The sequence below is a fragment of the Littorina saxatilis genome, linkage group LG12 (assembly GCF_037325665.1).
Source record: "Littorina saxatilis isolate snail1 linkage group LG12, US_GU_Lsax_2.0, whole genome shotgun sequence".
Lineage (NCBI taxonomy): Eukaryota > Metazoa > Mollusca > Gastropoda > Littorinimorpha > Littorinidae > Littorina > Littorina saxatilis.
Genome location: NC_090256.1, coordinates 53,691,271 through 53,716,729, shown reverse-complemented (window position 1 = coordinate 53,716,729; position 25,459 = coordinate 53,691,271). Strand labels below are relative to the sequence as shown.

Sequence of the window (25,459 nt, the reverse complement as noted above, 5' to 3'; positions counted from 1 at the left end):
ACGAAGTGATGCATTTTACCTCGATTTCTCTCGATATAATCAGCATTCTGATTCCATTCACTGATCTTTTGGGTAGAATTGGAATTCCGATCTCAGCCATGCCAATTGCAAATGAAATCAGAAATTAGTGTTTTATGAACTGGGCCAGATGAGATCAAAATTCTGACTCTATCCAGCTAAGTTCAGAATCTAGCAAGATTCCAATCTCAGCCATGACATTATTATACATCTTTCGAGTTATCTGATGGGCAAAGTGATAAGTCAGTCTCTATTCAGTATTCATTTATCTCATGTTCTCACTCCTGTCATTTAAATTCTCCTCTATTTCGGGTATTGTTTTCGAATTCATCTTTCCATCCTTTCAGGCTTTCCAGTCAACAGCTTAAAGTGCACGTGATTTCCTTTTCTCTTCAGGGGCGGATTTCAACGCGGATTAGTGACGAGGGTGTTCAATATTTCATTCCAGGGAACACAAATCCGTTGACCTCATTACAAAGACGCTTGCTGCATTACAAAAGTAGTTGCTTGCCGCATTACAGAAAAAGTCGCTTACCACACTCCCAAACGGGAAAAACCCCCACAAAAGTGCTGCATGTGCGTTTGCAGTGCTATACCACGCGTCATCTTGAACACAAGGCCAGTACTGTAACTGACCTTGATACGGATCGATCCAAGGGGGGCAATCTCAGTCATCTCAAAGAGGGAAATCCAAACGCAATCCGCTTTGTTCGATTTTATGGGCTTGGACGATAGAGAAAAATAAGAAAAGCAAAAGCTGGAGTAAACCTGGACGAAATTGCTATCAAGAACGCAGAATTGATTTTTTCTGAGTTTTTTTTGTTTGTTTGCCGTAAGCGCCATGTTTATCGGAGCAGGAAACTCTTCCAGAGTGAGGCCCCTTTGTTGATGCATGTCAACATCAGATGTGCGAGACGCGATAAACATGGCGCTTACGGCAACAAAAAAACTCAGAAAAAATCAATTCTGCGTTCTTGATAGCAATTTCGTCCAGGTTTACTCCAGCTTTTGCTTTTCTTATTTTTCTCTATCGTCCAAGCCCATGAAATCGAACAAAGCGGATTGCGTTTGGATTTCCCTCTTTGAGATGACTGAGATTGCCCCCCTTGGATCGATCCGTATCAAGGTCAGTTACAGTATGGACTGGGTGGCCGAGTGGTAACGCACTTGCGCTCGGAAGCGAGAGGTTGCGTGTTCGACCCTGGGTCAGGCCGCAATTTTCTCCCCCCTTTCCTAACCTAGGTGGTGGGTTCAAGTGCTAGTCTTTCGGATGAGACGAAAAACCGAGGTCCCTTCGTGTACACTACATTGGGGTGTGCACGTTAAAGATCCCACGATTGACAAAAGGGTCTTTCCTGGCAAAATTGTATAGACATAGATAAAAATGTCCACCAAATACCCGTTTGACTTGGAATAAAGGCCGTGAAAGGTGAATGCTCGCCTAATAGGCTACTGAGCTTTACTGGCCGATGTGAATGCGTTATATATTGTGTGTAAAAAAATGTCTGTTTGTCTGTCTGTCTGTAAAAAATTCCATTTCAAACGGCAGAAATTAATATGTAAGCGCCTAGGGCTATATCTAGATTAGGCGCATAAAAATGATCACAATAATAATAATAATAATGTACCACGCGTACACAGACAGAGGGATTGATCAATCGTGAATGATTCGCTACAGCTTTTTTTCCGCGCAAAAGGTGGACCAATGGCCTTTGGTTCGCTCCCGGTTAAAAGACGAAACAGAAACAAACTTGTACGCTCTTATTATAAGCTTCAGCGCAAGAAGGTAATTGTGAGATTCTTTTATCAGTGAGTGCATTGGCCCTTGGCCTTACTCAACAGAGGTCGTACCTAATCATTAAAGGGTTTAAAAGAATTCAAGGATAATTAAAGGGCAAAGAAAAAAATCTGTCTCCCGCTCTCTCTCTAAATAAAAAAACCACAGTTGCAATTTCTAATCTCTCTCTCTCTCTCTCTCTCTCTCTCTCTCTCTCTCTCTCTCTCTCTCTCTCTCTCTCTCTCTCTCTCTCTCTCTCTCTCTCTCTCTCTCTCTCTCTCTCTCTCTAACTCTCTCTCTCTCTCTCTCTCTCTCTCTCTCTCTCTCTCTCTCTCTCTCTCTCTCTCTCTCTCTCTCTCTCTCTCTCTCTTACCGAGAGATCAGTTTACACAATTTTTTCGAACTATGAGCTTTACAGGTGCCACTGAACTTAATTAACAATTAAGGTGTGGCGAAAATTAGTATCCAGGCTTGATTCCGTTGACATATTTATCACCCTGCCGTAATTGTGCGTTTGCCACAGAGTGAAAGTTTATACCTATCATAACTCTGATAAACTGCAACATGAAGCAATCTGTAGCCAATTTAAAGTACAGTACTAGAATACACGTATTTAACAGTAATAAATTATTAATAAATATAGTATCACTATTCAGACAATGTTATATATCTCTTGTTCTGTTGTTTATCAATAGCAATAACAATAACAATAACAACACTTTCTTGTCCATTAAAATAGTACTTAAAAATGGAACACTTTCTTGGACACACCCTGGCTGCCTGTAAACGATTATAACGAACATTTTATCAAAATTATTAGGACATTCACTGATAGGACAACAACACATATACCATAGGTTACACATATAATTATATAAAAACAAGCATACCCATAATATTACTACCAATAACGCAGACTTCTCATAATTTACATCAAAGTGACAGTTGACAGGGTGGTTAATTGGCTGACGTCATTCAACGATTGTCCTTCTTTGATTTGCTGACTGCACACAAAAATAGAAGAAGAAAAAGAAGATTAAGATTTGTAGTTTGTACTTCAGCGGCAGTGAGGTGCATTGAGTTGGGTTTTTTTGGGGTTTTTTTCCTCTTTTTTGGATTTTTTTTTTTTTTTTAAACATGTATAGGCTTTACATTACATTACATCACATAGACAAGGGGAAAATTACAACACACAGGGGGTGGGGTGGGGGTGTTCATGGCTTGGTGGTCGCAGTATCAAAAATATGTAAAGGAAAAAAAACCTAATGGTTACATCAAAACATGCATATACAAGCGCCAATCCCTGAAAAAAAATGTATCTAGTGTATTGAGTTGCTGCATCAACACAAACCATGGCGTAACTGCTGACACGTAAGTCAAAAGTTTAACCAAGAACGTCAGAGGTCTTATGACAAACAAAACTGCTGTCTTGCGACAAACTTCAAGCCGATTTTGCGACAAGGCTGTCATGAAAGAAATTAATCTGCCCAGCATGTGTGCGCAACTTAATTAGCAAGCAGCTTCAAAATGTTCTTTTGGTGCCCACTTCTGCGGCTGCTTTGTATAGAGCTGTACAGTTTGTACAATATTGAACAACGGATTGCATGCATTCTAAAGTGCGATTCTCATGCTGTTAAAATTCGCCACCGCGGTGACATAACTATAACAAACTGGTCTTGCTGCAAAATACTATTGAAGTTTCAAAAACTAGTTCCACCGCCAGTATGTTTATAATGGCTGTATCTTTTGCAGGGCTGGCTAAATCTTCTGGCTTTCATTCTAGTCAGACCATTATAACGAACTTGTTTTGGCTCCCAAAAGCGTCAAATTCTGGCTGATGATGAAATGTTTACGATCTGAGTGCGTTGATCGTAAAGCTGTGAGTCAAGTTGATGAGGCGTCAGATGCTATTCTCGCACATTCTCTGCTGCCAACTTCTCAAGGATTTGTTTTGTTTTTGTTTGTTTGCTGTTGCACGTTTAAAGAGATGCGAAGACACAGTCATAGCAGTCTGAAATCTACATTGATTTGTTTTCTTAATATTTTTTTCAGTTTGACGTTCTAGCCTTTCTGGAGTAAGCTTACGCTTTGGCCTTGTAAAACTATCGTGACGCGTCGATGTGTCTTTGTTATATAGCTATATAGTAGGCTTTGGTCTTTCTAGCTAAACTGAGTGTGTTTGGCATCAAGCGCTTGACCACCCAGGTGTCTAGGTTCCAGCCAGGGGTTCGGCGAGTGACCAAACACTTGACCACTGAGACCGACCAACCTCTGGCTGTAATTATGACGGCTTACAAGCGCCAAAGCTAAAAATTAGTAATTAACCCGTGAAAGTTACTCATTTTCACGAGAAAATTACAATTATGACGTGAAAGTTACTCATGTTCACGTGTTAATTACTAATTTTCACGTGTTAATAACTAATGTTCAAGTGTTAATGTCTAATTTTCAGTTTTGGCTCGCTTCCTGACGGCTTACTAGCGCCAAAACTAAGAATTAGTAATTTTCACGAGTTAATTACTACTTTCCATGTGCCTCGTGACTGTGGAGGCTCAGGGCGCATGCGCGACTGTTACACCGGCCAGAGCGAAACATCCTTCGATTCGAAACTTTTCTGGTCCATAGTTCTTTAATCCGATGCAAATTAACAATACGAGCTGAGCGCATGTGTAGATAACCGTGACATACAACTGTCTGTCCGACAACTTGTTGAATAACGAATTTTATCGAAAGATATTTGTGAAAGTGTGTGAGTCTCGACCGAAGAGATCCGTCTGCTAGTGGTCGGACCTTTAGCACAGTGTCCGGCCGACCGCCATTTTTCCTCTCTCGGTTCGAACATGTTCGAATCGATTGTCCTTCACTAATACACTACAAAGCAAATGTATGAGTGTGGTAGTGGAAGCAACTATGAGGTACGTCTGTCTGCCTGACAACTTGTCGCCGGGAATAAGGAATTAAAGTGAAAGATATCTGTGAAGGCTGAGCCGTGTGAGACCACAGCCGATCAAAAGCCTCCGTCTGCTACGAACAGCTTCGATGCGAAAGTTTTCGGGGTCGTGACATGCATCTTCCCGTCGGATAACTTGCTCGATAAGCCTTCTATTAAAAGATATTGCAGAAATAGTGTGAGAGTGATGTTTGCCGGACAGTGAAGCCTCTCAGTTCGGACTCTTAAAGTCCGACTACTGTGACCGAAAACGAGGCAAAAATGAAAATTACTAATTTTCACGTGAAAATGGTAACCCTAGGTTTTGGCACAAGTAAGCCGTCATATGTAATCCCATAAGTTGGTGTAGTCGTGTGCCACACTCGGACTGTTCAAGACAAGTGAAGCTTATAGACTTGCCGCCCACTGTCTTGAAATATCCTACTTGATCTGGCTTGACTCGTTGACCTTTGAGGTCTTTTGTGTATGCTGGTGTGTGTCTGTGTGTGTCTGTGTCTGTGTGTGTGTCTGTGTCTGTGTGTGTGTGTGTGTGTGTATGTATGTGTGTGCCGGTCACGGTGTGTGTGTGTGCCGGGGTGTGTGTGTGTGTGTGTGTAGGCATATGTGTGTGTGTGCTTGTATGCGTGCGAATGTGTGTATGTGCGTGCGTGCGTGCGGGTGTGCATGCGAGTGTGTATGTGCATGTGTGTGTGTGTGCGTGTGTGTGTGTGTGTGTGTGCATGTGTGTGTGTGTGTGTGTGTGTGTGTGGTGTGTTGAGGGTGGTGTTGGAGGAGGAGGAGGAGGGGGGGGGGGGGCGGTGTGATTGTCTGTTTATCTGTCTGTCCGTCCGTGTGTCGATCCGTCCGTCTGTCTACCTGCCTGTCTGCCTGTCTGTTTGCCCATGTGTCTTTTCGTCTGTCCGTTCTTATGTCTGACCGTCAGTGTGTCTGCTGTTGTTCCCCCATGGGCGTGGGCCGATTGTAAAAAAGCAGCAACTGCTTATATCATAACCATGCAACCTGTGATTACTCCTGTCAAATTGGTGCTAAAAGAACAACCAGTCCGTTTTGAACTGTCTGGTTGGTATACACACGTAAATAGGCCCAGTGAAATTGAACACTTTATCTGTACATATTTATTATGATATATGCGTGTGGAAGGAGTGTGAAGTTTTATGCATACACCATAACAAAATCCTGTGCTTTGCATTTGGTAAATAACTTGACTTGACTTGACTTGAAAATAAAAATGTCTCTTATCTTATATTATTTTAGCTTTTCTTATCTTAGCTCTAACCCCCCCCCCCCTCTCCCCCCCCCTCTCCCTCCCTCTCTCTCTCTCTCTCTCTCTCTCTCTCTCTCTCTCTCTCTCTCTCTCTCTCTCTCTCTTTGTCGTTTTTAAAGATGTGGTTGGGTTTTTTGTTTTCTAAATCCTCCAAACAAGTTACCGCGTCGGCAGCAAAAAGATAAGGTCTGTTGGGGGAATGCAAGCGCCCGCTTGTTTCTGTTCTCCTTTTGTTTTGTGCGCCTCAAGGGTCTCGTACTTTCGCGCATTTGTAGTGAGGTAACTATTGTATCTTCTGTATCCCAGGTGTACTCCATCTTCTATATGTAGCCCACCTGTACCCCCATCCCCACCCCCAAAGTTCAATGATTTTTATTAACCTCCCCGCCAACGCACCTTTGCTCCACTCTCCGCCTTGAAAGTACGACGAGAAACAGCTGTTGTGCTTTAGTTGCTGCTGTGGAAAAAAAAGCAATTTCACATTATGTACGTCTTCCTTTCTCCACCTGGCTACTTCCTTTTAGAGGTGCCTTGCTTCACGGTGTAAATAATCATGTACACCAACACACAGACCTCGTCACAAGCTATCACGAGAAATAAGAGCCTTGAGCTTCCCCTTTGACACAAGTATCAAATATCCTCAAAACAATCTGCAGCAGGCCTGAAACCTGATATAAGAGCTGGATTTTGTTTTCTTCTGGGTTTTTTTTCTGTGGGTTATTTTTTTTTTTTTTTTTTTTTGGGGGGGGGGGGTGGTGTTTCTTATTGTTGGTGTTCTTTTACGTTTTGTTTGTTTGATTGTTTTTGTTTTGGGGGGTATGTTTTGGTTTTTTTGGTTTTTTTTTCCGGGGGGGGGGGGTGGTGAATTCATTTGGCAGATTGACTAAGGTGGTTGTCCTTACAAAACGATTCAACACTACCCAGAAAGCAGCCAGACTTTTGCATTTTAGTATGTGTCCCAGTGGAGGGATGCTCCTATTCCATATTGACGTGTGATTTGCAATGTAATGAGATGATGATCTATAAGCGATCGAGGGAAGGCACCTTTAAACCCTACTTTATTTCCGATTCCAGAAGTGTCGTTTTGTCGATACAATCTTCGTCCGTGGCAAATTTGACGCTTGAAAAAATTAATCATTATGGTTGGAGTTGATGCTATACTGAAGGTGAGCTTTGATAAAGCAAATGAAAGAGAGAGAGAGAGAGAGAGAGAGAGAGAGAGAGTGTAAGTGTTTACATGTGTCTGTTTGTGCGTACATGTGTGTGTGTGTGTGAGTGTGTGTGTGTGTGTGTGTGAGTGTGTTGCGTGCGCATGTGTGTGCGCATGTGTGTGTGTGTGTGTGTGTGTGTGTGTGAGTGTGTGTTGCGTGCGCATGTGTCTTTGTGTGTGTGTGTGTGTGTGTGTGTGTGTGTACGCATGCGCGGCTCTTGTGTGTTCGTGTGCGTCTGGCTGTCTGTCTATGCACGCGTGTCTGCTTGTACCTGGCAATGACACACGCGTGTACTTTTCATCATCTACGTGGGCACGGCTATCTTCGCAACGACCAACGCAATGATTCTTCGCAACTCCAATAACTTCTTACAGCCAGGCCATTCTGTGTAATGTGATTTTACAAGATTAACGTGAGCAGTCTCGGAAACCCACACCCGCATCACATATCTTTAGTATTGCGCAACCAAGATCGTTCCAACTTACGATTTGTTTTTCCAAGCGGTCAAAAAATTCCGCTTCCATGACTTATTTGGTTTATTGGCTGACACTTGAATTATGGAGAGTTCATTGGCTTGACCCGTACGCCAAAGGTAAAAGGTGGTCGTCTACATTTTTGCTTTTTTTCAATAATCTTATGGTTAGATTTCGCTAAAAAGTCAGTTATGTCAGATGATGAATGAACCCTGGGGAAAAAAAGTTATAGAAAAAAATATATATGTAAAAAAAGATTTTATTTTTGGGTAGCGTGACTCACGCTTCCAATATTTTGTTTTCTGTTTGCTGAGAACATGTGCTTTGCCTAAAAATACTGACCAAATTCATGTCACTATGCTTATAGCCACGCCCAAACAAGTGCAGCAACAGTTTGACACTGGAGCGCTGTCCACGCTTTTTTTTTAAACGCACGAAATGCACGGGATTTAAGCTTGTCAGTCCTTGTTTCTGTTGAGAGGTGTCGATAAAGTGCCCGCCTGTCGTCATGAATGCGTTTGTTTGCGTGTAAAATATGCACTCGTGCACGTCTTCGCGAAGACTTATAAAACACACACACTGACACACACGCTGACATACATACACACACGCTGACATACACATGACACACACAATCAAATTCCTCTTCACCCAAACAGCACACAAAGACATGTTCTGCATTTACATGACAATTATTTATTCCTTTGAATTAAAACGAACAAAGAAGATTAATTCATCATATTTACACAAGTATGTCTAGGGTTCTACACATGCCGGCACATGCGCTGCTGACACACACAAATAAAGGACAAGTTAAATTATATAAGTCGTGGGCCGTCCCCACTCACGTTCTTTAAAACGTTGAGAAGGCCGACCTCTACTTTGACATATCAAACAATCACGATTTGTTGTAGGGAACCTAGAACTCCAATTTCAGAAGAACAAAATCCGTTTTGCGTGTGCAACACCATCGCAGACACAGTCGTCCATTTATACAGACACATCCATCTTACTCTTAGAAGGGGGAGAGACGAGGAAGAAAGAAAAAAGACCATGTATACCCACAACACCAAAGATATTCTACCGCTACAACAGAACATCTTTGCCCCAACCCACCGTGTCGCCCCAACCCCTCCTGTAGATGTTTTCTGTCTGGAATAACCTCAAAAAGCTGCAGTAGCTTCAACGTATGACAAAAATAGGTACAGCAGGCAGCAGAGGGTCCTGCAACCTGAGAATGAGATTGCGTCCATCCCACAATAAACACACAGGCAAGCTTCTTGGCCCACAAACCTAGATAGACCACAGAGTAAAATACGCGAGAGGGAGTGAGAAATAGACCAGAGAGAGAGAGACGGATAATGCACTGATGCAAACACATTCTGCACTTTTGAAGAGATTTATTTCTCCCAATAAGTTTAAGTTACTTAAGTTAGCACGTTTCGGAGTTGTGTTTTTTTTAATAAAAATACATCTCTGTGCATTTTTTCAGATTTTTGTCTCCAAATAAAGTTGTTTTTTTAAACTGTTGCACTTTTCACCAAAGATTGTATTTCCAAAGAACTATTTTCTGTCCATGTGGCAGAATAATCACGGACCTGTGAGGAAAGTGTGATAATAATTTAAATAACCCGCTCACGATGTTGCAATGAGCTTGCAGAATCTGCAGTCGCAGCTGCCCGCGTGGCAGTCATTGACAGCTTTTTTGGGCATTTGAATATCAAATAAATAGCATTAGCCAGATTTTCAAACCAACGCTCAACTGCACTTTGCACACCTACAGTGGTTCAGGGTTTATTTTCAAATACTATGTTGATTTGATCCTTTCCGACCTTCCCCCAAGGCAATGGCGGAGGGAAATGGGAGGGGGTTGGGGGAGGGACGCAATCGGGACACTTACAACAAACCGCGTGAGCCAAAAACACAATTATATGGAGGTTCAAGGCCAGGCAAAAACTGCTCGTGGGTTGTTGTTGTTATTTCCAGACAAAGCTACCCTCTAGTGGGCTGCTCTGTGTGTGCGCGCTTCACCACAAACTGTCACTGTAGCACAAGTAGCTTGCTAGGTGACAGTGAAAGTGTCACACCGCGACCAACTCCAGAGTGCACTCGGGAAAACTCTTCACGTTTTACAAGCTATAATTTTTGACACACGAGGTTTTCGGGTTCAGTAGCCGGAAGCCGCATGGTGTTTAATAATTATTTACAAAAGTCGGTCAGATTAATGCAGCAACAAAAACTCTGGCCCCTAAATACGGAACACTAATAGGTAAAAACCACCGGCAGTCTACGGGTCTAAATTTAGCTAGAGCGCGGAGCAACGAGTGGAGTGCCTTCGTGTTTCAAACCGCCGTTTATAACCGAAATCTCTCTCTCCACCAATTCTTGGAGAGTTGCCAGGTAAAAAAAAAGCCAAACTACACAACCCGCGCTATTGAATGCACACCAAGACTGCTCCCATTGCCAGGACTCAGCTTCTTTCGCCACGGAGCAGCCTCGTTATCGATCCACCGAACGATTTCCTGTCATTAGTTCGATTAACGACAAACATAGCCCGAGTTAGCAAACTCTACTTCGTTAAACAAACAAAAAATGCTAACGGTCATTATTTTGCCATCGTAAACAGAAAAGACTGATGAAAGCGCCTGTCTTTATCTTCACACGTGTATGGGAATGAAAGCTCATGCACATCTGCATGAAAGCTTGTCTCAAAATATCTCCCCAAAGCGCATACCATTGGTTGCACCAGTGCTCTTACTTCACCTCAACAGAGAAAGAGAGAGAGAGAGAGAGGGAGAGTTTTGATCATCACGGCGACCAAGGCCATTGCAAGCAGCTCTTTGCATGAACACAACAAAATGGAACCTATGCATATATGAATAAGGGTATGCAGAACATGTCAAAAATAAAAACAAAAATGTTAATAATTTAAAAATAAAACATCAACAACACTCTAACGGCTTGCCTTTTAAAAAAAGTTTTACCAGGTACAGGATAATGGACCAGGAACAAGTAAAAGGCTCCGAGGAATATTACTTAAGGGGAAAAAATGAATATGGTACTTATTGTTGGGAGCAAATCAAACAAACATAATCTCTTGCTAGTAACAACGTAAATACACTTTCAATGTATCAGAATGGTGGTCTTCATCAAGATTATTGTGCCATTTTTTAAGTACGGACTAACACTGTAACAGTCAACAAATAATGACAAGCATGATAATACATGAAAGAAAAATGGAAAGAAAAATATATGCACGTCACCATGTTCTTTTGATCCTTTGCAATGAATACATACATGTACAACACAAATAACTTAGTAACAACAAAACACAGCCAGAAAAAAAAACCAAGAAAAAATATCACAAATGTTTATTTGGGCCAACAAGCGTGCACCTGAACTGAAAAGTGGGCCAAACGGCTTGTTCGTTTCCTTTTTCCACCTTACAGTAAATATAATACAAAATGCACCCCTCCCTCTCTCTATCTCTCACACACACACACAACAATCACTATTTTGTGCCTGCCTACACCACCCTCCCCCCCCCCCCCCCCCCCCCCCCCCCCCGCCTCTTGACATTGCCATGTGGCGTTGGCAAAAAGCCCAACGTAAAGAGTAACCACTTGCGAAGACAGGACCTAGAACGGCACACCACGCACTGACGCAGCCATGCTCACTTGTTATGATTGCATGGACAGAGCGGACTTGTTGCTCTGCATGCGTGTGCTAAAAAGGAAATGTGACCCTCCACCACAAATTAGTCGCATGTCACCTCGCGCGGTTCTGCGCTTACAAGTCCGGGGGGTGTCTGGTAACAGTGTGAGGGTCACCTTAGTCACAGGCTTACAACTCCAAACATTTTTTGCTCGTTTCTAAAACGGTTTTCACCACTGGATAGAGAATAAAAAAAACTCTTTAGGAAAATGTAAAAATACGAAAATCATGCAAAGGTGACATGCGACTCATTCCGTGGTGGAGGGTCACAAATGGTTTACCGCATTGGCTGCCAGAAAGATACAACTAGCGCTCTGCCGTGATCAAACATTGAGTCTTCTTCAAGCAACAGCTAGCAAGGGTGTTTTCACAGTGCTACGAGTTGTGCAGGCTAGCTCGGCAAGACTCGCATGGTTGAAAATACAGTCACCCAGGGAGAGAGATGTCTGCCAAGTTACACCTACGCATGTCCATGGTCACACTGTAAGCTACTATCCACCGCCCCTTTCTTTTCCACGTCGCCTGTCTTTTTGTAACTTTCTTTCGACGTACGGTCTACACGTGTACATTTTACCGGCGTTACACCTAGAGAACCTCCACTCGCTTGGCAACCGACCAGGCGCTGTGTGGTACATAAATGTACTGCCAGAACCAAATACACTATCACTGTATCAGTATCACCATCAGAGTTTCGCTGATGCAACTGCAAGCGCTGCTCGCTTTCTGTCAGTGTACTAAGCAGCATGTGTACAGCATCGTGCTGTACAGCATGTCAGTGTAAAACGTACATTTGATTGCCTGTGCTGTGACTCATCTCATGTGTTCCACATCTGTACGCCGTACATAGTATACATTTGTTTGCGTTGTCGCCTGCACTGTAGGATTATTCTTTACATCAAAGTATTTACATCTGTAGCCTTTTACAAACGTTATCAGAAAAACAAGGGAGATAACTAGCCTTTTCTGTTCGGCAACACACAACTTAACGTTGGGCTTTTCTCGGAAACTATAAAAGTGACCGGGCTCAAATTTTATGTGAACGTGACTCCCAGTGACCTCTACACTTTGACGTCTGCTTTGGTGACCTTTGACCTTTTTCAAGGTCACAGGTATGTGTTGAAGGAAAAAAATTGAAATATCGTATCTCTGAAACTATTCATCGGATTTGATTCAAACTTTATAGGATTATTCTTTACATCAAATTATTTACATCTGTATTCTGTTGTGAATAGCAATTTCTTCCTGTCCATCTGATGCCTCATATAATATTCAGAACTGCGAAAGTGACTCGATCGAGCGTTTGCTCTTCTTGTTTACATCCAGCCCTCGCCCTAAAGAGGGACTAACTTACAAAAATGAAATAGAAATACAAGATAAAAAATAGAAGAACTAAAATTTTACATTTTAACAGATAACTAAAGTAAAAACACAATATACATGTACACAAAATGCATTGCATTGAGGTAAATTGCGAGTTAATTGATGTGAATTAAATGGAGGTAAATTGCGAGTTAATTGATGTGAATTAAGTGGTATAGTGCAACATGACACGTCCAGGCGGTGACTGGCGCAAACTAAACACAGCAGCTCTTACTCATTCTTCAGCACGCAAAACAAAGCCCTATGGTCACGTCAAATAAGCATCTGCTTGAGTTTGTGTCCTAGCTGCATTTTTGTCAATTGTTTCATGTCATGTATTTTGAATAAAATTGTGTTTAAACCAAAGCCCTAAACCAAAGTGAAAATAAATGCAGACGATGAAAAAATTGGTGGAGGTGACAAAACACTAGAGTGACAGAACCCTACTCCCACCCCCTCCCCCTACAGTTCTAGAAAAAAAGCTACAAGGATCTAAAAAAAAATTTAAAAAAATTAAAAAGGGGGTGGGGGGGTGGCGCTGGCGCGCAAGCCTATAAATAGTGCCATCCATCCTCAAGCCGTCCACACACAAACACATAATGATTCTTAATGATTAATAAAATAAAATCACAAGATTGATAGTGAATCCCCCCCCCCCCCCCCCCCCCCCCCCACAGTTATTCACTCCAAACACATTTTCCACACATAAACAACATCTCGGTGGCCCAACTTTTCAGTAAAGGTGCATGGCATCTCATTCGCCTATGGCACCATTCACTTTCAACTTTAAAAGCGGTTGAAAAGACTGACTTGTTGATTCAGTTTCTCTATCTGTAGTCCTTATAACAGGCCACAGGCTATAATTTTCTCCTACTGTCAAGATGCTGTATAAAGTTTCATCCAAAGACTTCCAATCAGATTTTCTGTATAAAATACATTGCAAAGTAAACTATACATGAACTTTAAAGTTTAACTGTCAGCCTGTCTTCAAAGATAAAAACAAATCTTTTCAAATACAGCCCGTTTGTTTTTTAATTTTTAATGTTATTGCGCATGCCATGTTCAACTCTGAACATTTTTGTCATCATGATGATCTTTCACTTTTAAAACTCCTCAACATTTTGAATTCTTAGACTATAAATTTGCAAGCAAGTTCTGTGTTTCTTCATATGATTTATGTACAACTAAATGTACACACTGTCTAATCAGTTACATATTTACAAACAGATTTATCTAGCTCGCACTGTGGTATTCATATTGTTGTTATCACCTCTCTCCATCTGATGTTATTGTTATGTTAATTTGAATAAAGTCTGTTTTTCTCTTCAGTGTTATACTGTAAACAACAAAAGCACCTGTAGTGGACAGAGTCACTTTGCCAGCTCTCTGCTCAATACTTTGAATACAAACTCGTATGCAAATGTGACGCAGCCGATTTGAAATGATTAAAACTGATAATCCTTACATGAGCTGTGAAGAGAGCACTGCCGTACATGAGAATAAAAGGATAAAAGCTGAAATGATGACGCACAAAACAGGAAAAAAACATTGATGATTTACCACAACAATTGCACAGCAAATTAAACAAATGAAAAGTTCAAGACCTGGCTCTAAGTCCAACAAAGTAGTATGGCAGACAACTCATGTTTTGTCCTTCATAATGTACTTTGGTTTAAAAATTCAGGTCTGCAAAGACAGAATAAACAAGTCGCGAAAGGCGAAAATACAACATTTAGTCAAGTAGCTGTCGAACTCACAGAATGAAACTGAACGCAATGCCATTTTTCAGCAAGACCGTATACTCGTAGCATCGTCAGTCCACCGCTCATGGCAAAGGCAGTGAAATTGACAAGAAGAGCGGGGTAGTAGTTGCGCTAAGAAGGATAGCACGCTTTTCTGTACCTCTCTTCGTTTTAACTTTCTGAGCGTGTTTTTAATCCAAACATATCATATCTATATGTTTTTGGAATCAGGAACTGACAAGGAATAAGATGAAAGTGTTTTTAAATTGATTTCGACAATTTAATTTTGATAATATTTTTTATATATTTAATTTTCAGAGCTTGTTTTTAATCCAAATATAACATATTTATATGTTTTTGGAATCAGAAAATGATGGAGAATAAGATGAACGTAAATTTGGATCGTTTTATTAATTTTTATTTTTTTTTTACAATTTTCAGATTTTTAATGACCAAAGTCATTAATTAATTTTTAAGCCACCAAGCTGAAATGCAATACCGAAGTCCGGGCTTCGTCGAAGATTACTTGACCAAAATTTCAACCAATTTGGTTGAAAAATGAGGGCGTGACAGTGCCGCCTCAACTTTCACGAAAAGCCGGATATGACGTCATCAAAGACATTTATCAAAAAAATGAAAAAAACGTTCGGGGATTTCATACCCAGGAACTCTCATGTCAAATTTCATAAAGATCGGTCCAGTAGTTTAGTCTAAATCGCTCTACACACACACACACACACACACGCACATACACCACGACCCTCGTCTCGATTCCCCCCTCTACGTTAAAACATTTAGTCAAAACTTGACTAAATGTAAAAACCCTACTCTGTGTATCATATGTCACACACTAAAAAGATATTCTTTTACAGTAAAAACAATCAAGGTTGCAAAATTAAAACTCTAGTCTTAGTTACATTTACAATCTAATGTTACAAATATTTATTCTGGTTAAAATAATAAACCGTTCATACTTGATAAAAATGTGCGAACTCCTAGTAGTAGTAGTAGGACACAATCTTAGACTACTTCTAGAGGTCGAATTTCCAGTTTAACTCTCAGTCATGTACACACAACACCTACAGAAAATTCTGGCATAAGTAAAAATGAATTCCAGCTGAACACCGGTCTGGTCTGGTGGTACAGACCTATGAGGGGTATGATGAGAAGCACCAAGCACCGGGACGCTAGGAGGCAAACTGTTCAAAATTCTTTTCCAAATGAATCTTTTTTGAGCAGTTGTTTTTTAACCGCCCACTTAGTGGGCAAAATAGACTTCAGACTGTACTTTTCCAAGTCCTAACTCATTACTTCCTGCAAATGTTACAATCAAATTCTGTTCACGTTCTAGTACGTAGTAGTAGTACCACGAGTACAACTACAAGCAGAAAATCTTTATTTCCTACTCCTAAAGTTGTACGTTATTGTTGGTAGGACTAGAGCAATGAATGAATACTACAGACAGCACAGGTCACATTGCCATTTGTTTTCAGTATCTAAGCTATTACTAATAATTATATGATCATACATCCATTCATGTATCTAAGAATTTGATTCCTCACACACTTTTCTAAGTGCTAAGGATGACAGTCTTTCAAATTCATCTAATACCATTTAACAGCTCAAGTAGTGGTCCACACACAAATATTTTCTCCATCGATCGGCACAGATCTAGTAGTAGCAAGTGACGTCACTTTCACAGGGCGATATCTGGAGTGTGTTGTACTTTCTACTAATTATCTAATAATCCAAATTAACAATACTTATCCAACATGTTAATACTTTTAAAACATTTTGACCTGATTAGTTGATGCTGCACCAGCACACACCGGGGAGGTTCCATGAATAGAACAGTGCGTTGACAGAGTCACAAAGTCAAACTGTGAGCAGGACTGTAAGTTGACGACAATAAAGAGATCGGATCCTATTCAAATCCTTTCCATGCGTAGTACAACTGAGAACACGATAAACATTCACAAGAAGGTTGTCTTGGACTTTAGCGTCGTAAACGTCAAATTACAATGTTAAAGTTCAAAATAGCCGACAAACCATATGCACGCAAGCATACTAACCATACACGCTCCTTTTCAAGCTCGTCTTCAACATCCTTGAAAACTGGGCTGCAGTGAGTTAAACAAACATGTACATGAATGAAAACCAGACAAAGAAAAAAGCACGTACTGTACCTGTGGTTAATTTCTCACAATCATGTGTCCAGTGCTGTACAAAAGGGTACCCGTCCGTGTCCAGCCCTCCCACACTAGGTGGAAGGCAGACATAATTTCTGTCAACCACAGTCACTTCTTTGTACACACAGATGAAAACACAGCAGACATCTTGACACCCAAAAGGTCTGCTGAGGCACAGTTCTCTCCCTTGATTCACTCTCGCCGTCTTTAGCAGTAGTACTTCCGTCCGCTTGTGTTCATACTGTCCAGTACTGTTTCCAGCTAAGACATTTTTCCACCAGTAAAATCCTCCACAGTCTCAGTATAGAGCCTTGCACAAGATGGATAATCCCAAAGATGACAACGTTGGCCTATTTTTTCTCTCCATTCTCTAATCAGTCCAAGGATGATGATACCTCACTCACAAATGACATTTGTAAAGTCTGCATAATTCTTCACTGTAATATTGCTGCTTCATTGTATTAAATTCAAAATACATGTTATTATTGTTATCATATTTCATCACTTGTATGATAACTTTCATAGCACACAAATTCTGATGTCGCGACTTGGGTACCACTGTTTCACTTCCAGATATTCCATTTCACACTGTGCACAATTTTCACTAGCACAAAAATATTTTCCCTTTAAACAGTTAGGGTGAGATCGTAGATAATAAACAACCACTGCAGCTCTTACTTTTCAAAATAAAAACTTAAAGAACCTGATAAGCATTCCTAGTTGCAGTTTCATAACAAAGCAATTATACTTGTACAGCCTTACTCATTCCATGTGAACAAATTGTACGATGTCTAACCTACATTGATACAGCCGGCGAACACTGAAACCACATACTCAAAATATAATGACAATGAAAAATGGATTGCAAAAGAGCTGTACTGGCTAGGGCTATGTGATATCACTAGAGTCTTTCCCATACAAGAAGAAACCTGAACCAGTGAATGCCATGGTAGAGAAAAAAAAACGAGTCAAGAACGCCTGCCAATATTTCAAGCAAATTATGAAATAAGATTTTTAGATATTTCAGGCAAAATAACATTTTGGTCTAAAGCTGCAGCAATTCGGTAGTAAGTAACCAAGATTTCTTAGTTCTATCACACTTCACATCTCAAGTTCGTATCACGTCCACAATACTGCCCCCAGACATCTTCCAGGCAAAATGCACACAGATCAACAATGTCTCATTCATCAGGATCGTAGCAACACAATATGGACAAGATTTCTCACTGCCAAAAGAGGGGAGGGTTACACAGGGGAGTGTGGGTGGGTTCCCGGGCTTCCCATTGCCATCCCTTTTGCTGCCGTGGGCTCCCACTTGGGATCCAAATATGGAGGCAACGTCAACCCAGAACCTAGTCCAGCCAGACTATTAGTGAGAGATGAACCTTCTTCCTTCTCTTTTGATAGATTTTCCCAAACAACAAGTAGAATAACGCTATCTAAAAGTTTCAATGAAAGGGGGGGGGGGGGGGTACATGAAACAAAACAGACGAGACTCGGAAAGAAAGAAAGTGAGAGGGACAAAAGAGTGAAAGAAAGAAAAGGAGAGAGAAAGGAGTAAGCAGCCTGGCCTGTTGAGGCCAGTTCCCGCCATGTATCACACAACTGAAAGACAGAAGCTGTGTTGACAGCATTAAATTAAGACTCTTCCAAAGAAAGAAAAAGCTGAACATTTTTTTTTTTTTTTTGTTTTGAGAAGCTAACCTTCCATTGTAATTCTTTTATAAGACTACAGTCACCCAAAGTGGGTTTCGTTCCCCCATCATACCTTTTTTTAATATAGTTTTTACCTTCAACATTTTCCTTAATAATTATCTACCTCCCCTGAGGACGAGTATTACACACAAAAAGTTTTTTTTAAATCTGAATCACTTTTTGTCAACTGTACTGCAGCTGGGAGTTTTCAACAGAGCAGTTGAGAAAGTAAAAGGCAAGCAGAAAAGACGAACATAGCAGATCTGTCATGAGAAGAAAGTGGGCCATCGCAAGATCAAGTCTGGCCGGCTGCACCATCAAGGAGGGGGGAGGAGGAGAGGGGAGGGGCTGGGTACGAAAGGAGGGGCATACAGGGGGGGAGAGGATGTACGAGTAGATCCAATGCTGCCTTTCTGCCGAGTATCAGAGGTACTCCGACTCGGGAGAATCGTCCATAGAGTAACTATAGGTGCGGGAATTGTTGCTGCCATAACCTTCGCTCCCCAGACTCTCCACGCTGCTGAGGTCATCGCTGTCGCTGTTGAAGCCGCCCACGATGTCAATCTCATCTGCAAGAGCGTAAGCACTTATGGTCATTTGCATTGAAAAGTTTATTCCTGTTGAAAGGGGAGATAACACAGGAAAACAAAGCTGGTAATCACACATGTGCATACATTCAGATATCGGCCGTGAGCTTTTAGTCTCAAGGTACCTTCCTTTTTTTGTCCCTGTACTTAATGTCACAACAGTTTTGTTATTTACCTGTTATGAAAGGAAAACTGCAGTGCACAAACACATTTGGATAGTTTTAAGGGCATCTTATTGCCCAAAAGCAACGCAACACAACAAAAGAAGACTACCCTAAATCTGGCTAGAATTCTCTCTTGCCCTCTCTCTCTCTCAGTACACACACACACACAGACTGGACCCATCCAGATCTTGCCTTCACACACTAACACATACACATAAGCTCCAATTGTCAAACACTCTCACTGTCTAACACAAACACACAGGTAAACGCTAACGCAACAATCACAAAATCCTAAACTTTCTGAACACTTACCTGATTCCTCGGAGGAGCGTGAGGAGGAGGAGGACCCAATGGAGGATCCCAGGGAGGAGGTTGAAGAGGTGGTGCCCGTGGAGCACTCGCTGATGCTGCGTTCCTGCCGCAGTCGGTACGAGCCCTGGCCGATCTGCTCCAGCTTTCGCTGCAGGAAGCGCTGCTCCCGTTTCAGATTTTCTAACTGACCCACAATTCGCCTGTCTTTGTCTTCAAGGTTCTGAGAAGAAGAAAAACAAGTGTGCGGAATTGAATGGGAGGGTATGGAAGTATTTCTACAGGAGAAACGGAAAGCCATGGATGTTACTGTGACTGAGTGATTTTCTGTTGAGATCGTGTCATAAACGACTGCATGTGTGATTGTGGGAAGTTACAGCTTAATCCTGCATCTTGGGCATTCATAGTATGAACATAATAAACCCACTTACATCATACTTAAAATGTCCATGTTCAAGGTCAGTTGTACCATTAACAACTTTAGGTTTACATCACAAAACACACATTGTTCCAGAAATCCTGGAAAATGGTACCCCTGAATTTAAAAAAACTCACCTTGATAAAACCCCTTGCTTTTGTTAACAATCCTAGCGTTGTGTGTCTTGAAGCCTCACCACCCACAGGCACCAAGTCCTTTAACCTCTCCAGGCAGTGCCTCAGGTGGGCTCTTCTGCAAACACAACACACACAATTTTTAAAATAATCCAGACCTGGGAACCCCTGTTTTGCACTTTGAGTATTCTCAAACAAACTTGGTGTATTTTCAAAAAAATGAGCGTACTCCACACAGTGTTTGCACATCCATGATTAAAACATGCCTCGTGCGCTTCCGTCACACCGTTAATTAAGTTTACCTATACATTTAAAACAAATGCTTTTTTCAATTTTTACTGACACAAACTGTACCGTATTTGACGGACCACAAGCCGCGACTTTAAAAAAAAAAATCGCATTGCGGCTTATAAAAAGATGCGGCTAAAACGTTACCTAAACTTGAATAGCATTCACCTAATGGAAGTCGCCGCGGATTTTCATTTCGCTCGATTAGCGATTACCGGTACTTTATTAGCTCTCTACTCAAGACTCGGCGCTTTTCTCTTTCTTTCGCGAATCTTCGTTTGTCAACAAGTCGTCGTGACAAGCGTACAGAGAAACACCGGATGTATCAGGATCTCGCGTGCGCAAGATTTTGGTTTTTTGTGTCTCGCGATAGTTGGAGGAGCGAGAGCCGCCATGTTGTGTTTTCGTTCGCTCGAAATGTGCGCAAAAGTCGTAAATCATCCCAAAAAAGCATATTCCGGGCGGGACTACATGTGTGTGTTGGTTACAAATTGTGTGTGTTGGATATTTTTCTTCAAACTTTTTCACTTTTCTTCTTTGTTTCACTTGTTTATTCTCGGAGCCGATTTCGACAAATACCGTACTTTCGTTTTCCTGGTTGTTTTGATTGATTGACACGAACCGATTATATTTTTTTCGATGGCGGCTAATATAGTGACGTAATCATGTGCCAAAATACTGGATCGGCTTCAGGATGGGCTTGTGAAGAAAAGTAGTGTAGGAATTTTTCTCGTCGTATTTCTTTCCCACTGACCGTACTGAGCGTATTCTCGGAATTAATCCTTAAAAATGCAGATCCCAAAAATTCTGTGCACCAAACCAAGGGGTGTGAAATCATGGTGACCACTTCTTCCAAGGGACATAGAGCCCACCACTGGCTACAGAAACAAGTATTATGCACTCAGTAAAACCATTAAATTTCGGATCCGCCCAAGGCCGTAACACCCCCCCCCCCCCCCAATTATTAACCACGAAGAAGTGTCAGACTGATATAAAAAATAAAATTAAAAGGACGACTGACAGCCCAGAGCACAGGGCGGTCATGCAAGCGTGTACAACGCTTTTTTTTCTGGCGAGCCTACGTTAGTTGGTCTAGAAGAAAAAACGAAAGGCCTCTCGCTCTATCTCCTTGTTGAGTACCGCAGCTCAGCTGGCCCCACTGAGGTCGCTTGCTCCCACTGTTTACACCCGTAAGGTCAATGTCAAGGACACCGGCAGGCACAGGTCACATGACCAAGTAGGAATGCCAAGTATTGATCGAGCGAGCTCGCGGGCTGTGGCGCTGTGAGCGCGGCGCTTGCAAGCGGCTCTCTCTCTCTCTCTCTCGCAGACCCGCTGCACTGAGTCTACCTACCAGGATAAGTTTAGGACGTCAGTTCTCAAGCACCAGCGGAGTAAAACTATACTTTTTTTTTATTTACTTTTCCTCCTATCTCTGGCTTTGTCTCCCTCGCTTTTTACAGGGGAAAAAAATATGATCATTCTGACATCAGACAAGCAAGCAGAAACCGTAGTAGCACCCACACTCCTTGGGGAAGTTTATCATACAGTATTAGGGAAGTTAGTTTAAAGTTGCTGAATTACGATCACGAGACACTGAACAGAGACCAGTTCACACAAATGTACTATCACACAGAAAACCTAACAAACAAATTACTGCCTACTCAAATCATCAAAAGTATGAACCCCAGAATGACAAAATACACACAGAGAAGCCCCGGTTACAATAAAATTACCGTGCCCTGACATAATGTCTAAAAACAGTAACGGGCGGAGGATGAAAAGTGAAATGAGAAACCCAGTTCTCCTTCAAACGGGACGTCAGCTGAGCGCTCAGCTCCAAGCCAGGCTTTCTCCATTATGCTAAGCAGAGCAACATCAATATTCGTTTCCATGCCACCATTCACTCTGCGGATCCAAACGGAATGATTACATTGGCTTCTGGTGCTACACCCACCATAGCACACACACGAGTATAAGCGAGAAATGTATATGTCGTGAGTGCACAGGAACTTTAATGGTGTTAATAGAACTTAGAAGCAAATGAGGAAAAAAATCACTCACCTATTTTTTTCTAATTCGTTATGTGTTGACCTGAAATAGAAAGAAAAAAATTGTTAAATTCCACTTCAACACACAGAAACATTATAATTTTTAAAGGGAAAAAAGGGGGTCACTAACTGCAAAAGGTGTTAAATAAAACTATGTATAGAAGATTTGGACAAATTCGTGTTGTGCATATTTAGGCTACTCTACCAAAAACAAAGATTCCAGGCCGGGAATAAAAATTCCCTCTAGAACACACCACCCTTTTCTGTCAAAGGATGCACTGAAAAGGGGGGGAGGGCGGGGTGCAGACCCACTCTCGTGACGTAGCAACGAGCGCCAGCGGCGATCCTTTTTGACTCAAACCCCCTTTCCGCCCGCGCCCAAAATAACGGCCAAACGTTTCCTTCGCTTTTCTTCCCTTCACGTAATATCACTCTGCCATTGCTGCAACGTGTCGACGTAGGCCTATGCATGCCTCCCTAACTTATGTCATTCAAAAAACTGTGCTTCAAAAACAAAGCGCACAATTTCTCCAAGTAAACAGAAATCGCACACGATCGAAAGATCAACAATGGTGGATTGTGTGTCCTACCACAGCTGCCATTTTCGAACGCGCTTTCTGCCTCTTCATACCACATGCAGGAATTTTCGCGGCATAGATGAAAAGAAAAGACTAATAATCAAAGTTAACAAAAAGAATAACGATCTTAACCGCATTAACCTTCGAGGCAACGTTGCATTTATCCCGCCCGCAACACAGCAGTTATCAACAAACATGGCGGACGCTCTATCAGCTGATCCAGGAAAGCAAATTTTTTTTTCCAACAGGGCACTTCCAAAATTGCTGTGAACTTACAAATTGCAGACATGTTTCCTTTCAACAAAAATGACAAGAATACCAAAGCTGAAACAGGTAATTGAGCTGGATCGCCTGTTGTTTTAATATCAGAATTTGTTTAGCACAGCGGACGACCTGACCTCAACACTAGACAAAAAGTCAAAATCTCTTCTTACCTATTTCCCTGAGATTTTTTCCCTCTCGATCTCTTTTTAGAAAATTCATCTGGCATTGGCAACGTCGACGCATACCCATGTTCAGCTTCTGAAAGAGAAATAAACCCAACACATAAGAGGTGCAACCAACAAAAACCAACCAACAAGCTCAAGCGAAATCGGATCGACGTGGCAAAGCACATCGGTGGTAAATATTGACGAAAAGCACTGTATATTACCTCTTTCCCGTCTATCAAGAAACTCAGCCGCTTGGAGAAGCTGTGCAATGTTCTGCATTTTCAAATCAAAATGCAAACTGGATGTAACTGAAGTAAAAATTTCCGGAGAGACACAGCAACTACGACTCCTTTGCTAGTAGATGTGACCGAGCCCGTTCACGTTGGCTTCGAGAATGCAAACAGGGGACGTTTGTTTACAATGAGTGAAGCCTGCTCCCATTGGCTAGTGCCAGAATCATTACTACGATGACGACTTCCACAGCCAATGAACGCGCGCCTTTTATGTTCACCACAACCTTCGACCCCCACCTCGTGATTTGCCAACAGCTTACTGCCACAAGTTGTGGCCAGTGCTGTGTAAGCTTTTTTTTGACATTTTGGCCGTTTCAACGGTTCAGATCGCTTAGTTTTTGTTCAGTTGAGTTAAACACACGAGATCTGACGTAGGCATCTAAAATACAAGCACAAGATTAAACAGCTTTAAGTCATATGATCGCTTAACCGGAGAAAATCTGATTGGCAAGAGCTGAGCAAGTGACCTGGATTTTGCAAATGTAAACAACAACTTTCCAGAAGCGACTTCGGCGATCTTTTGGGAAAGATTTCAGACAGGATCGTGCTCATTGTTGCTCATTGAAGTACGTATCTTTGTCCGTCTTTGATCATCAGGGATGAGTTTTTTTTTTTATTTGAGCACTGAAGTGGTGCGGGTGCTGATTATGCAGTTTTTCAATGGCCGCCTTCACCGACTTTCATATTTTATGGAAAGAGCGCTGACGTAAAGGGACGCACAGCTATTTCGGTCGTCCGTATCTATGTGGCAATGCCTTCGCTCACGTAGTCTCTCTCCTGCGAAGTGATTTTTGGTTCGATATATTCTTGCCGTGAACAAGGTGCCCGGGCTAGTGTTTTGGTCAATAATTCACTAGAAATTGCGGTCCGGATTTGTCCAGTGTTTTGTACCAGGGCATGTAGGTTGGAGAGTACGCTAGTCGCTAGCTACAAAACCGCGCTGGCTGGAATAATCTGAGAATGTGCTGTGAGCCTGTGTGTGTCGATCGAACATTGCAGTCGAAGTGGAATTATGCAAAGCTCTTCTCTCTATTATATCTCATTATCACTAAACAGAAATGCCGTTGGCACTTCCTGAGGCTTACCTTTTCATACAAAGGTAACTCTTTCAGTAACAACCAGCGGTAGTCAGTAAGTTAGTACTAAAATGGATTGTTTGTCTTCTTCATAGTCACTTTAATAAACAATATTAATTTTTCGGAATGAAGAACATTTGGCAGTGAGGCAGAAGCAAGCGAGATTGTCTATTCTTGTCTGACAGGTGTTTACGTGTAGCAATACTAGCATACGTGTTGGGTTAAGTCAGCCATGACAACAGCAGTCATGTGGTTTTGCCGGTTGTGAGAAGTATTCCGTGTTCGAGTCATCCGTCGGCCTATTTATTGTGCTGACAGGTCTAAATCGGGCCGTGTGGGTTAATCTCGCATTACTGAGATGGCGCTGCACTGATATTTATCGTGCAGTGGGTGTGATGGAATTACTTTCCCAGTGTCACATGAGTGCGTGTAGTGAAAAGGCTTAGGTGTGTGCGTGTGTGTTCATTGTTGTGTGTGTGTTCATGTTGTGTGTTTGTCATACCCATGTGCTGACAGTGATCCGTCGCGTGGGTTTTGCACGTGCATGTGAGAATGCGATGTCAGCGGGTGTTACGTATGCAACAGAGTGTGTCAATCACGTGGATGTTGCGCGTGCATGTGAATGTGTGTTGTATCCAACACCTACATAATGCACGAAAATCAATGTATCATCACGGGGTCCGTAAATTTCAGTGTGTGCGAGTTTTGTATCTTTGTCTCGGTCAATGCTTTTTCCCC

The 25,459-nt window shown here is 41.8% G+C and overlaps 1 protein-coding gene across 1 annotated transcript; it reads right to left on the bottom strand.

Moving 5' to 3' along the window:
• Positions 1 to 8,366: 8,366 nt before the first annotated feature.
• Positions 8,367 to 23,933, bottom strand: LOC138982268 (max dimerization protein 1-like). The gene is made up of 6 exons (XM_070355511.1): positions 23,574 to 23,933; positions 23,356 to 23,443; positions 22,357 to 22,386; positions 20,008 to 20,122; positions 19,456 to 19,675; positions 8,367 to 18,961 (listed from the first exon to the last, which is right to left on the bottom strand). The coding sequence occupies exons 1-6, from the start codon at positions 23,629 to 23,631 to the stop codon at positions 18,816 to 18,818; spliced, it is 657 nt and encodes a 218-aa protein (XP_070211612.1). The 5' UTR covers positions 23,632 to 23,933; the 3' UTR covers positions 8,367 to 18,815.
• Between the last annotated feature and the right edge of the window lie 1,526 nt (positions 23,934 to 25,459).